At 43.9% G+C, this 14,215-nt stretch overlaps 1 protein-coding gene across 5 annotated transcripts in view; it reads left to right on the top strand.

Annotated features, from left to right (window-relative positions):
• The window catches only part of OSBPL3 (oxysterol binding protein like 3), a 175,394-nt gene that overhangs the window by 82,008 nt on the left and 79,171 nt on the right, over window positions 1-14,215 (top strand). For all 5 annotated transcript variants that reach the window (XM_030308116.2, XM_030308114.1, XM_030308115.2 and 2 more), the window contains one exon: window positions 4,501-4,739. In XM_030308116.2, the coding sequence (XP_030163976.1) occupies window positions 4,647-4,739 (93 nt within the window). In that variant the 5' untranslated portion in view covers window positions 4,501-4,646. The remainder of the gene's footprint in view (window positions 1-4,500; window positions 4,740-14,215) is intronic.

The following is a 14,215-nucleotide window of genomic DNA, read 5'->3' as shown; positions in this document are numbered from 1 at the left end:
GTGTGAGCAGGGAAACTATTATATTTTATACAAACCCCTTCAGGTAGAGGTTTTCCACGGAAGGGTCATGGAGAGATGGAAGCACCAAAGCTCTTTTGTACCCGCCTCATCATCCATACACCCCTGAATCAGCAGCCCCTGGCCTATATCTGTCGCCCCTAAAGGCTTTGTCCTCCCCATTTTACTAGGTCAGCACCGTGAAGTCAGCTAATTGGAGTAGAAGACACCAACCTTCAGTATGACCCCTCTTTGTTAAGGTCCTCTGTATTGGGACTCCCATCAAGGTTTTCCCTCCGATGACCCGGGCCAGCCCTTGGGGTCCCCTAGGGGGACACAATAACGACCTCATTCCCCATGACCACTTTGGTCCTAGGGCACCTTAGTCTCAGGCCTCTGTTGCCCTCACACTTTGACCTACCGTGTTTTAAGTATGTCCTTTCCCCAGAATTTGACCTCTTTTGTCTTTTGAGCCATAAGTGAACTGAATTTTAACTAGTGATTTTAACTGAATTTCTGATGAGGCGAGGCAGGAAGGTTCTGGCTGATGAAACAAGACATATTTCCCAGGTGATAATCCCAGGCTCACTCCGGATGGATGTGGGAGGGGCTGGAGTCCCACCCTCTTATTTCTCTGAAGGAGAAAAGGAGGCACCACAAAGGGTTTCTGTACTTGAGGAGAAGCCTTACTTCTTAAGTACCGACTTAAATGAGTATGGTGGTTGGCTTGCTCACAGCCCTGGCCTTGGTAGCTCTCTCCTCCAAGGGGAAATGCAGCAGAGCTGAGAGATAAAGATGACCCTATATATCAGTTGACTCTGGGACAGGGTTATTGTGTTTCTAATTTGGCGGTTTCAGGATTCCTGTGACTCTTTTTTCCCTGAGGATTCCTTTCTGTTCTTGCTGCACCTGTTATACAAGAACCCTCATCCTGCACTCTCCCTGTCAGAACCTTTTTAAAAGAATACTGTCACACACAAACAGAAACCCTTGGTTGGTATTCCCAATCCACTGTGGAATCAGTTGTCATGGCAATGGCTGTCCCCCCCCCCCCCCCAACACACAGAGTTCATCATTTGGGCTTCCCGTCATGGTTTTTTTCCTCTTCTCTTTCTTAAACAGCAACAGCCAACATGCTATTAAACAAACTATTAATATGTCTGTACAGCCTTTCTTGGCAGTTTTGAACTCGACTGCACTGGCTTCTGACTTCAATTAGTCGTGCCCCACAAGTAAAGCTAACTTTATGAAGAAGCTGGGGTTGGTTTGGTTTTAGTTTTAGTTACTGTTGGATCTAACAAATAATGAATACAGAGATTTGGGGGGGTTTCTATGAAAGCAACATGGGAATTGAGTTCTACAGCTACAGGTACCTTTATTTTCTGAGATGTTGATATTTCTCATTGTGTTGGTTGTAGTTGATGGCTTTAGCATAATCATCTAAAACATTTTTTTTAATGTTTATTTATTTTTGAGAGAGCGACAGAGTGTGAGCGGGGGAGGGGCAGAGAGAAAGGGAGACACAGAATCCGAAGCAGGCTCCAGGCTCCGGGCTGTCAGCCCAGAGCCTGATGATGTGGGGCTCAGACCCGTGAACTGTGAGATCACGACCTGAGCCGAAGTCAGACGCTTAACCGACTGAGCCACCCAGGCACCCGAACATACTCACTTTTTTAAGCTTTTATTTAAATTCCAGTTAGTTAACAGACAGTGTAATATTGGTTTCAGGTGTAGAATTTAGTGATTCATCACTTCCGTACAACACCAGGTGCTTATTAGTATACTCAGTTTTAAAGAACTTGGTGTTAATGAAAGGCACAGGAGATTATGTACTTAATAATTAACCAAAGGTTTTTTTTTTTTTTTAATTTTTTTTTTCAACGTTTATTTATTTTTGGGACAGAGAGAGACAGAGCATGAACGGGGGAGGGGCAGAGAGAGAGGGAGACACAGAATCGGAAACAGGCTCCAGGCTCTGAGCCATCAGCCCAGAGCCTGATGCGGGGCTCGAACTCCCGGACCGCGAGATCGTGACCTGGCTGAAGTCGGACGCTTAACCGACTGCGCCACCCAGGCGCCCCTGAAGGTTTGATATAATATCTAGCTGATAGACAATTATGTAACATCCTTCTTCTAAAATTAGACTACGTGGGGGTGCCTGGGTGGCTCAGTCAGTTGAGCGTCCAACTTCAGCTCAGGTCATAGTCCCGCAGTTCATAAATTGGAGCCCCGCGTCGGGCTCTGTGCGAACAAACAGCTCAGAGCCTGGAGCCTGCTTCGGATTCTGTCTCTCCCCCTCCCCTGCTCATGCTCTGCTCTCTGTCTCTCAAAAATAAATAAATGTTAAAAAATTTGTTTTTGGATTGGATGTAATTTTTTTTTATTGTTGTTAACATGCCTGGGAAAATTGTACAGTTTATTTGAACTTAGTGTGTCACATAAAAGGCTGGCCTGCTGAAGGCAAAACCAAACATGTCCGTCACCCTTAACTCAGGGCTGTGGATGAAGGCTGTGGATGAAGGTTCACCCCTGAAGAGCGGCAGGTGGCAGGTGGCAACCCAGCTAGCTACTTGTAAGGGTGTCCCTGTGTCTGCCCTGGTCTGTCCCCTTCTCCACCGTAGACACGCTGCCATCTTAGAGATTGGTACTGTGCTGGGGGAAGGGATGGGGCAGTACTTCTGCAAAGCTGGCGTATGACATGCTTCCTCCAGAGTCTTTCCCGTCAGCTCCTCAGTTCTGTAGGTCGCAGAGTTGGGCAGTAGCGTGTATCGCCAGACCTGACTATTAAAGCACGCTCACTTCCGACAGCAAGGTTAAAGCCCTGGGGTCTAGCCTGAATTCAGTCTCTTGGCAGCTGCATGACTGGGCAAGTTATGTAACTTCTCAGAGACTCAGTTTCTTTTCTGATAGATGTCTGTGTGCTTAAGATTTGTTCACTTTACTGTGAAAAGTGAGATAATCCCCTCCCATCAAACGGTTGATTAAATGAGATCATGTTTATGGGAAACTCTTACTCTAGGATGTGGCCGTTAAGTAGTGTGGACACCACAGATGATTATCGTTTCAATTACTAGTATACTAATAGATGATACGGGAAATTCTGTTTGCCGTTACAGTTGTGTCACACAATGAAATAGTGTTTTGAGAAGATGTCTCCGAAACCCTTGGCAGAACAAATCCTCCACCCCATCCCCTCAAAAAACAGAGATTTTTTTTTAATTGTAGTAAAATGCACATAAAATCAATTTTTAACCATTTTTAAGTGTACAATTTAGTGACATTTAGTAATTCGCAGTGTTGTGCAACTATCACCATTATCTAGTTGTAGTTAATCACCCTTAAAGGAAACCCCATAGTCATACGCTGTTTCCCGATTCCCCCAGCCCTCGGCAACCACTACTTGGCCTTCTGCCTCTAAGGATTTTCCCACGGTGGGTATTTCATATAAACAGAAACATATGTATATGGCCTTTTGTGTCTGGCTTCTTTCACTTAGCATAATGTTTTCAAGGTTCATCCATGTTATATCACGTATCACTACCTCATTCCTTTTAATTCCTGAGTAATATTCTGTTGTATGAATATATAGCCTTAGTCCATTCGGGCTGCTATAACAAAATACTACAGACAGCAACAGAAACTTATTCCCCACAGTTCTGGAAGCTGGGAGCCCCAAACCTCTTCAGGTTGCAGACTTATTGTATCTGCTCGGGAGCTCTGTGTGGTCTCTTTGATAAGGGCATTGATTCCACCCATAAGAGCGGTGTCCTCAGGCCCTAGCTGCCCACCAAAGGCCCCACCTCCTAATGGCATCACATTGGGCTTAGGATTTTTAACATAGGGATTTGGTGGTGGGCAGGGGTGGGGGTGGGGGGACACAAAATTCAGACCATAGTGTATACCATAGGTAGTTTATCCATTTGTCACTTGATGGACGTTGTGTTGTTTCTGCCTTTGGCTATTGCCAATAGCATTGCTATGGACATTTTTGTACAAGTTTTTGTTTGAATACTTGTTTTCAGTTCTTTGGGGGTGTGTGCCTAGGAGTAGAATTGATGGATCAGATGATTGTGTTTAACTTAAAAAAAAACTGCCAAACTGCTTCCAGCCGTGCTGTTGTACCTCTTTATATTCCTACCAACAATGCCCGAGGGTTCCAGTTTCCTCCAGCACTTGTTATTTTCCAGTTAAAAAATGATGCTTAGGTATCTCACAGTGGTTTGGGATGGTTTGTATATACTGATTTTGTGTGGGTCTGGACCCATGTTTTTCTTACTAATGTTCGTAATTCTGTCATATCGCAAAGCTACATGACGAACCACCTATACATGATTTCCAATAAAAGATGGGTGTAAAACATCTTTTCCTTCACAGCTCCTGACATGGCTAAGCATGGCTCTGTAATCTGTAGTGTAGACAAACCACTTGTAGAGAATCAGTGGCTAATCATAGATGGTGTCTGATTCCTCTGACCTTTCTGTAATCCTTTTCTTTTGCTTTTAGAGATTTCCTCCGGGTCATCCAAAATGCTGTTAAAACATATTGGATAAGAACTGAGCCACCTGCCTGTGTGGGACTTCTGTACTCTCCTGTATTGTCTTCGGATGGCATTTTGATTTGCATCGAGGCCAAGTGACCTGCTGTTCAGGATGAGTGATGAGAAGAATCTTGGGGTGTCTCAAAAACTGGTCTCACCTTCAAGGAGCACCAGTAGCTGCTCCTCCAAGCAGGGAAGTCGACAGGTAAAGTTTAACCAGTGCAAATTTTAAGATGCAAACATATACCAAGAAATTTGCAGATTAAGATGTGTACATTTACTTGGGAACCTCTACTATTCAGTGTAATAGCATTTGCTTTCAGTCATACCTTAATTATATGAGAAGAGTAAATTTTAGGTAATTTTTAAAAATATTTGAGAGAGAGAGAGAGAGAGAGAGAGAGAGAGAGAGAGAGCTTGCATGCATAAGCAGGGGAGAAGCTGATGGGGGGTGGTGGGAGAGAGATAATCCCAAGCAGGTTCCATACTGTAGGCTGAGAGCCTGATGCAGGGCTCAATCTCATGAACCATGGAATCGTGACCTGAGCCGAAATCAAGAGTCAGATGCTTAATCGACTGAGCCACCCAGGCGCCCCAAACTTCAGGTAATTTTAATAATGCAGCTCGAGTGCTCACCAGATGGGAAGGAACTGTATTTGGCTTTTTGCGTTATTTCTTCCAATCCTTGGAACTGTCCTCTGACACAGATATTAATATCTCTTTTTTTTCCATGAGAAAGATGAGTCAGACCAACTGAGTTATTTGCCCAAGGATACACAGCTAGTAAGTAGCAGAATAAGAAACCACAGCTCAGTCTGACTCCAGAGTCCACACTTTCCTTTGTACCCTACTAACCCAAACAAAAAAACCCCACAATCACTTTTCCAGCAAGTTTAATATCCTCTTGCCCTCTTCTTCCTTCCCTTTATAAGTCATTTACGACCGCTTCCAAGCGCAGATTGCCCTGCTGGTGACTTTGAGTCTCACCTGCTTTATTTCTTCATGGATGAGGGAATCGAATCCACAGAGCAGTGGTCAAAAGGTATTAAGTAGGAAGAAGAAAGAAGTGAAGCAAAGAACTGAATCATTAACTCCTAAATAACTGTCAGCTGTAATTCTATGTTGTTTCTTGGTTTTCTTTCTAATAAATCTGTTGGCAGAACTCACGGGTTTTAGGTCAGTGGCGGTAAATGCAGATGAATCATTATAATTCTACCACCATAAGTTCAGTAGAGAGAGAAGTTGTGTCAAGAAGTTGTGGCTTCACAGTCAAAATGGCCTCTGAGCCTTTGCAGCATCTGCTGGCTGTGTTGGCATTATCTTTCCCTCATGGGAAGTGCTGGCCTAGGAATTGTCCCAGAGAGTTCTTGGTTCCAGATTTGGAAGCACCGATCAGGCGACCTCCCACGGCAGGCACGTCCGCACATTTATGACACATCATCACGGGTCTCTCCATCTGAACACTGCCTGGGCCATGGAGCTTGCCACCTCATGGTGCTGCTTCATGTCATCAGAATCTGTGATTGTAGACACATTAGATTTTGCCTGAGGCTGGACATTCACGGAGCCCTCCAAGATCTCCTGTGAGGGGTTTAGGAAGAAAAATTTTTTCAGCACAGTAATCACTTCTGTCTCTGATTAAAAAAAAAAAAAAAAAAAAAAAAAAAAAGGCTAAAATTAGTCCTTGGCTAATGCATCATGACTCCTTTTGGAGTTCCAGTTTCGTAAGGGTAGCTGTATGCTTGCCCTCCTTGCCAGCTTTCCATGGGGGTGGAGGGGTAGGGGGGGTGGTTCTTTCCCTGGCCAAAATTCTGATTGGGATTAGAGGTTGAATATGTGATCTTTCCCTCACGCTTTGCACCTAGTAGCATCCGCTGATATCTCCCTCTTGGATAAAAGGAGAAAGAACATGATTCATTTATTTTTTTATTTTTAAAGCTCATTTATTTATTGAGAGAGAGAGAGAGAGAGAAGGAGCAGGGAGGGGCAGAGAGAGAGAGAGAGAGAGAGAGGAGAGAGAGAGAGAATCCCAAGCAGGCTCCATGCTGTCAGTGCAGAGCCCGACGCAGGGCTCAATCCCATGAATGTGAGATCATGACCTGAGCCAAAATCAAGAGTCTGATGCTTAACCGACCGAGCTACCCAGGTGCTCCAAGAACATGATTCATTTCAATGGCCAGTGCTTATAACACCAGAGGAATTGGAACAGTGCAGTGACATCCTACGATTGAATACCACAGAAACTTCTTTTACTGTTTTATTTGAATTGATTAATTTTGGTTTTCAAAGGACTCTTTTGAGCTTATGCCATAAAGACTAAGAGGAGGGGCTCTCTCTCTCTCTCTCTCTCTCAAAATAAACAACAAAAAGAAATTTAATGTGAGCAATGTTGAAATCTGATAATCTGTGCAACAACCTACTTGTTTTTATTTTTTTTATTTTTCCATTTTTTAATTTTTTAAATGTTTATTTATTTTTGAGAGAGAGAAACAGAGACACAGAGCATTAGCGGAGGAGGGCAGAGAGAGAGTGGGAGACACAGAATCTGAAGCAGGCTCCAGGATCTGAAGCTGTCAGCACAGAACTCAACATGGGGCTTGAACTCATGAACCATGAGATCATGACCTGAGCAGAGGTCAGATGCTTAACTGACTGAGCCATCTAGGTGCCCCCAACCTACTTGTTTTTAAAGCCCCAGTTTAAAGTCACTATTAGCTAGTTCTGTTCTTTTCACTTCATGGGGGAGTGGTGCAGAAGTCTGATGTTGACTGTAATGGACCCTCTAAAAAGCTGGTTTTTCTCATATGCTTTGGAATTATGGTTTAGAGTGTCATCTTGAGTTTGCCTCTCCATGTTCTTTCTCTGCTACTCACCCTGCCGTATTTAGGGATCTGCTATTTCCTGCTTCTTACCTCTGGGGACCCCGGTTCAGAGCCAAGTGTTGTATTTGCAGTTTGGGGTTTCTGTTCCACATCGATGATCGAATATCCAAGATCCACCAGCAGCCAGCACACATGGGCCAAGTCTGGTGGTGGTCTGCCTCCTGCCACCTCCCAGGATAAGGAGTTTTCAAGCCCCCTTTCATTGTGGTGTGGAGCTCCCCCTCCTTATTTGCTTATTTCCAGCAGTGAGGCCAGCTCAGGTCCCAGCCTTTTCCCGTGGACATTTTTAGCCCCATTTACCCACAGAAATAGGGCTCCTGGACAGTCTGTCTACAGTATCCTTTGCCTTTCTATTTTGTGTTTGAGCGACAGAGATGTTTAATCTTGTGTTGTTGTTTTTGTTTTTTTTTAATCTCACACCCACACCCCCCCCCCCACAGACCCCCCCCCCCCCCCACATACCCTACATGCTTGTAACTTTGTATATTTTTGCTGTTTGGAGCCAGGGTGGTAATCGAGAGGGCCACTAACTGCAAACTTACAATACAGACCTAGCTGAAACACTTGGTTGTCTTAAATTCTCCTTCGTCATCACCAGGGGACATGGAGAGCCTCTATACTCCAGCTACACTGGCTTTCTTTCGGTTGCTTGCATTGGCTTTGCCCTTGTCCTTGTTTCTTGAAGTGAATTTGAACTTGTCCTTCCTGTCCCAGAGCCTCCTCACGTAAGATCTCAAGGAGCTAGGCCTTTATGTGTCTTTCATCTAAATGTCTGTTAGAAGAGCTTGCTTCCTTGAAGGACAGAATGATCGAGACCTGGGCGTTAATTGTGATTGGTGTCTTTGCTTTTACATGTGACCTAAGACAGAGTTTACAGCTTGGAACCATGAAAACCCAAGGAGAAGGGTTCTATCATCTTTTAACTTAAATACTAGGGTTTTTGATATTTTTTAAAAATTTTTTTTAACGTTTTTTATTTACTTTTGAGACAGGGAGAGACAGAGCATGAACAGGGGAGGGTCAGAGAGAGGGAGACACAGAATCTGACACAGGCTCCAGGCTGTCAGCACAGAGCCCGACGCGGGGCTCAAACTCACGGACCGCGAGATCATGACCTGAGCCAAAGTCGGCCGCTTAACCGACTGAGCCACCCAGGCGCCCCTAGGGCTTTTGATATTTTATTTGTTTTTTTGTTTTGTTTTGTTTTTAACATTTATTTATTTTTGAGACAGGGAGAGACAGCATGCACAAGGGAGGGTCAGAGAGAGGGAGACACAGAATCTGAAACAGGCTCCAGGCTCCGAGCTGTCAGCACAGAGCCCGACGCGGGGCTCGAACCCACGGACCGCGAGATCATGACCTGAGCCGAAGTCGGCCGCCCAACTGACTAAGCCACCCAGGCGCTCCAGGGCTTTTGATATTTTAAATACGGTATGCCTCATTTTGTCAGTATGGAAACAACCTGCAAATATAATCTTACCTAGATAATTTGGGGAGGAAGGTATGTGCGGTGATTAGAATCTGAACTCCCAAGTCTGAGTTCCACCCATTCATTGGTTCTCTGACCTTTAACACTGAAACTTAAGCCTCTGTTTTCTCATCAGTAAAATTGGAATAATAACAGTTCTTTTTGCATAGGATTATTGTGAAGATTGAAACTAAAGCGTTTAGGGGCACCCAGGTGGCTCAGTCAGTTGAGCGTCTGACTTTGGCTCAGGTCATGATCTCGTGATTCATGGGTTCAAGCCCTGCGTCAGGCTCTGTGCTCATAGCTCAGAAACTAGAGTCTACTTTGGATTCTGCGTCTCTCTCTCTCTCTCTCTGCCTCTCTCTCCCCTGCTTGCCCTCTGTCTCTCTCTCAAAAATAAATAAACATTAAAAAATAAAAAACTAAAAAAAACTAAGGCATTTAATCCAGGGTCAGACTCAAACTAGGTGCTGAGTTAATATTAACGCTTATTTTTGTTATTATAGTTAACATTAATTTGAACTTCATTCTTATTTATGAAAAGATAAGTGCTCATAGCAAATAGGTCTGCTTTTTGCCCCAGAAACTTGTACAGGTGTCATACGTGTGCCTACCCATACCTCTTGAGTATATAAAAGCCCACAGAAGTATACGATGTACATATGAATATATATGCTTAAAATAAAAAGTGCCTTCCTTTATACACATTAACAAAATGCTTCTAGAGAAGAATGTGATAGAATATTTAACACAGGGGCTGCATTTGATATCGTCAATACCTGGCATAATCCATACCCAAAACAAGTGAAAAGAGTTGGTGACTTCTTAACGCTATTATTCCATTCTACTGAGGCTTGTCCTTTCTGGGTGTAAATGCTTTTTGTCTCTTCCCATGCCAGCAACTGTCCATTGGTCATAGCTGCTTAGAGCATTGTGTTGAGAAGGATTCTACAGTTGAGTCTGAGTTCATTGGGAGAGAGTACCTTGCTTTTAGCTCTGGCTCCCATAGGCAGGGTGAACGGCAGCACAGGTGCCCCATTGGTCACCCCCTAGTGACATCAGAGCGTTGAAATCAAGCCATCTCTGCTATAGTCTCTGGATTCTGCTACTTGCAGGAACTTTAGGCAAGTGAAGTTTGCCTCAGTTCTTGTTGCATAAAATGGAGACAAAGCTCTCCTCCTGCTTCCTATGCAGGGTTGTTGTGAGAGAAAACGGAGGGTTTTTACTGACCAAAAAACTGTTGAAACTCTTGGGAGAAAGATCCTCTATAAATTTAAGAAGGTCTTACAATCACAGATCATCTCCCTTTGAACCCAGGCCAGCTCCAGAGCCAGAATGGAAATGGTCTTGTTTCCAGAACCCTGATAGTCTGTGGAAGAAGTGGATGTCTTTGAAGAAGAGCAGAGCATCCTTCAGATATAGTGCCTTTCTTTACCTATATGCTAGGAACCTGTTCTCCTTGAGGAAGTCCCCGGCTGACTGTCGCACTCATACCCTATTTATACAGTGTTCTACGTCAGTCTTTGCTTTGGCATTCCTTCCCTGTCTCGGGCTTTGGTTCAGCTACCCCTTTAGCTAGACTGATCCATGGGAAACTGTTCTGTCCTTTTGAATTTTGTGATTTTTTTCTGGAAAAGAATCTTCATTTATTGCTGTAACACTTTAAAAATAACTTTTATAAAAATAATATATGCTCACTCTAGATCACTGCTGAGGCACATGCAATCTATGTTAAAGTGCAGTACTTTAATTCATTTACTTTTATTTATTTAAAAAATTTTTTTTAATGTTTAGTTATTTTCGAGAGAGAGAAAGACAGAGTGCAAGCAGGGGAGGGGGCAGAGAGAGAGGGAGACAAAGAATCTGAAGCAGGCTCCAGGCTTTGAGCTGTCAGCACAGAGCCTGACGCGGGGCTCAAACTCGTAGACTATGAGGTCATGACCTGTGCCCAAGTTGGACGCTTAACTGGGTGAGCCACCCAGGCGCCCCTAATTCATTTACTTTTAAGTGGCTGCTGATAGATCACATAAACTGAAGCCTGAGAATGACTGTTGGTTGTGGAGGTCATTGGTGGCATTGTCTAGTGGGTGAGGTAGGTGTGAAAGGCGGATTAGAGCTCATTCATGACAGAAGAGGAACAGAGAAAGAGGGCACCCCAACTTTACCGGGCCTCCAGACGGGATTTGAGAGAGGCCTTCACACATGTTCTGTGTGGGAACCTCGAGCCTGACGGATGCCAGGCTACCTACCCACTGCCCTTTTCTCTCCCCACGTGGATAACCCTCTTTTGATTAATTCATTGGTTGAAAGAGTGTATAGTTTTCAGAGTCCTGGGTTTCTATTTACACATCTTTTTAGTTCTCACAGCACCCAGCACAAGGCTTTGCACATGGCAGATGCAAATTACTGAATGCCAGCAGCAAATATCCAACAGGGTAGCTTAGAATATATGGCCAGGTATACATGGGGAATGGGAGCAAAGGCCCACAAATTCCTGAGCTCCCCTCCTCCAGTGACATATTGTGAGGATCTTCAAAAATGAACAAAGGCTTCGGCATTGAGTTTCTTCTGCCAAACGATGAAATCCTTAAATGCTTTTTATACCCGTGGTCTCTGCACAAGCACTCTATTGGAAAGTATGGAACAGAAGCAAAGATTGTCTTTGTCGAAACTGACCTGCATTCCCACTCACTGGCTCTGCTTTTTGCTAGCTGGGTGACCTTGCCATGTTATATAAAACCTCTGAGTCTCCGTTCTTCAGCTGTGAAATTAGGATCACTGTGCTTACTTTGGAGAACTACATGAAATAATAAATATGAAATACCTAGGCTGGCACATGGTAGACATTAGGTAAGTGTGGATTAATGAATTGAATAAGCATGCAGTTGCTAGGTTGAAAGATGACTGTTTGCAAAGTTCTGTGGATATATTAAGTAGGTTAAGGGATACCTAAGTGGGAGAGAGAATTGCTATTTCCAAACTTGTAAAATATGAGTAATTTCCTCTCGTCTTTTTCCCACTGCCCCCTTACATTTCCTTCCTAGAACTTTCAAAATAACACATTTCAGGAGCCAGACTGAGCTAGATAAAGATGAATGAATAAGTTTTGTCTTTATCGAAAGAGGTCCTACATGCCCAAGTTTTATTTCTTCGGCCAATATGTATTGAGAAGCTATTATTAAAAGACCCTGGTCAGGGATTTGTGAAGCTACAAAGGACAGGACAGCTGAATAGACCACTATAATTAAGAAATTGCGGGGCGCCTGGGTGGCTCAGTCAGTTAAGCGTCCGACTTCAGCTCAGGTCATGATCTTGCGGTTTGTGAGTTCGAGCCCCGCATCGGGCTCTGTGCTGACAGCTCGGAGCCTGGAGCCTGCTTCGGATTCTGTGTCTCCCTCTCTCTGCTCCTCCCCAACTTGTGCTCTGTCTCTCCCTCCATCAAAAATAAATTAAAAACGTAAAAAAAAAAAAAGAAAAGAAAAAAGAAAAAAAAGAAATTGCCTCTGTGGGGAAGACTGCTTTGTAAAGAGAGCATGCTTCCTTTCTTCTTTATGTGTTGTTAGTATTTGCTGTATAATAAGCTGGAAATCAGAAAGTGAATCCTTTTAAAATACTTGGCAAGGGCTTCACTCATGATTCAAGGGGATTTGAAATGGAGAGAGCCATTACTAGGTAAGTCTCCATACAATTATGCAGTTTGCTCTTGCCACAGTCCTGCCCCTGGGCCAATCTGGGGTGGTGGTGTAGTTCTCCCAGGGTCACCGGGTGAGAGTTTATTTAGGCAGGCTATTAGATTGTGCTGTGCTTCAGGGAGCCCAGGCTGTCTGTGTTTGGTGCCAGAATCCATAAGACAGGGGGCTGAATGGGAGAGGATGTGCCAAGGGGTGAAAAGTGAGTTGAAGCTACAATGCTCAGGTGTTTATATTTTCAGCTGTCTGGGCATTGAAAATGCTTAGTCCTACTTCTTCCTTTTAAATAATCATGTCTTTAGAGACGTTGCAATTTGACAGCCGCCTTTTGTAAGTCTCAGCTGTATAAACACCACCAGGAGGGCCAGTCAAGGAGGAGGCATGTGACGATGTCATGATTGTGTCAGTTGTTCTGGGATGGTCACAAAAGGTGACAGACAACAAGCATGAACTTGCTTGGGAGCTGGATGGCCTGAGTTTAAATCTTGGGCCGTCTATAAACAGTTTGACCTTGGACAAGTTACTTAATCCCTCTGTGCCTTGGTGTCTTATAAGACTGTGCAAACTGCTTCGTTAGAAGAAAGCCTGCATTCAGTAGGTGGTGTGAGTGTCGGATACATAAACCATTCACCTTCCTTCCATAAGCAGGAGGCCCTGGAGCCCTCCAGCAATACCACATGGTGACGGCTTCCCTGCTTCCTCCTTTCAGCTATAAGGTGCAGTCAGATGGCTTGGCTGCTTCTGTCTGGGCTGTTCTGAGAAGAAGAGTATTAGCAAGGGACGTTAGAAATGATCAGTTATCTGTTAGCATTTTTACAGTTTGTACTATCCTTTCACACTGTCCCTTGGAGTCTCAAAACAACCCAGCGAGATCCATATTATTTTCTACACTTTGGGAAAAAAATATGGCTCAGAGACATTAACCGACCTGTTCATCACACCTCTCCTAAGTGGTAGGGGAGCAGGTAACCATGTATTTGGAGAAAACTGGATTTCTTTAGGTACTAGAAAGCTTCTTTATAAGTTCATTCAAGTTCCAGGTGCCTTATGTACAAATGATTGCTGTTGAAACAAACCTCTAACATCCATGAGGGAAGTGGCCTTAGGATCCCTGAGGTGTCTGTCTAGAGCTGTTTCTTTGTTTTTTGTGTTTCTGGTGGGCCCAACAGAGAAAAATAATTAGCTATATGTTTCTGTCTTAGTTTTCCAGGTTTTCGTTTTCTGGACCTTTTATGTCTTACTGCCTATCTTTCGGTCATACCTAAACAAGTCACACTGGATGTGATACACTGAAAGTAGGGAGGGCAAAGATACAAGGCTCAATTCTCATTACATTTCCACTCGAAGTCTTGGAAGGAAAAAACAAACAAACATTTGATTGAAGAGGAGAGAGGGGAAGACGTCAGCTAAAATGACATATTTGAGTTGTTGGGACCTCTTTGTTACTCTCCATGTCTGCAAACAGTAGACCGTCAGCTACATGCCACACTGAAGAGCAGGAGAAATTGAACTCTTGAAACCCTTCTGGAAGTTGCTGACCTGTCTGTGCTGTTATGCAATCCCAGGATGACTAGCTCAGCAAATATCTGCTGGCGGGTTTGAGAAACACTACTTTAGTAGAAACTACATGGGGTGCCTTAAG

Source organism: Lynx canadensis, chromosome A2 (genome assembly GCF_007474595.2).
Source record: "Lynx canadensis isolate LIC74 chromosome A2, mLynCan4.pri.v2, whole genome shotgun sequence".
Taxonomy (NCBI): Eukaryota; Metazoa; Chordata; class Mammalia; order Carnivora; family Felidae; genus Lynx; species Lynx canadensis.
The sequence above is the reverse complement of the archived record's forward strand: the minus strand, read 5'-3'. Positions and strand labels throughout refer to the sequence as shown.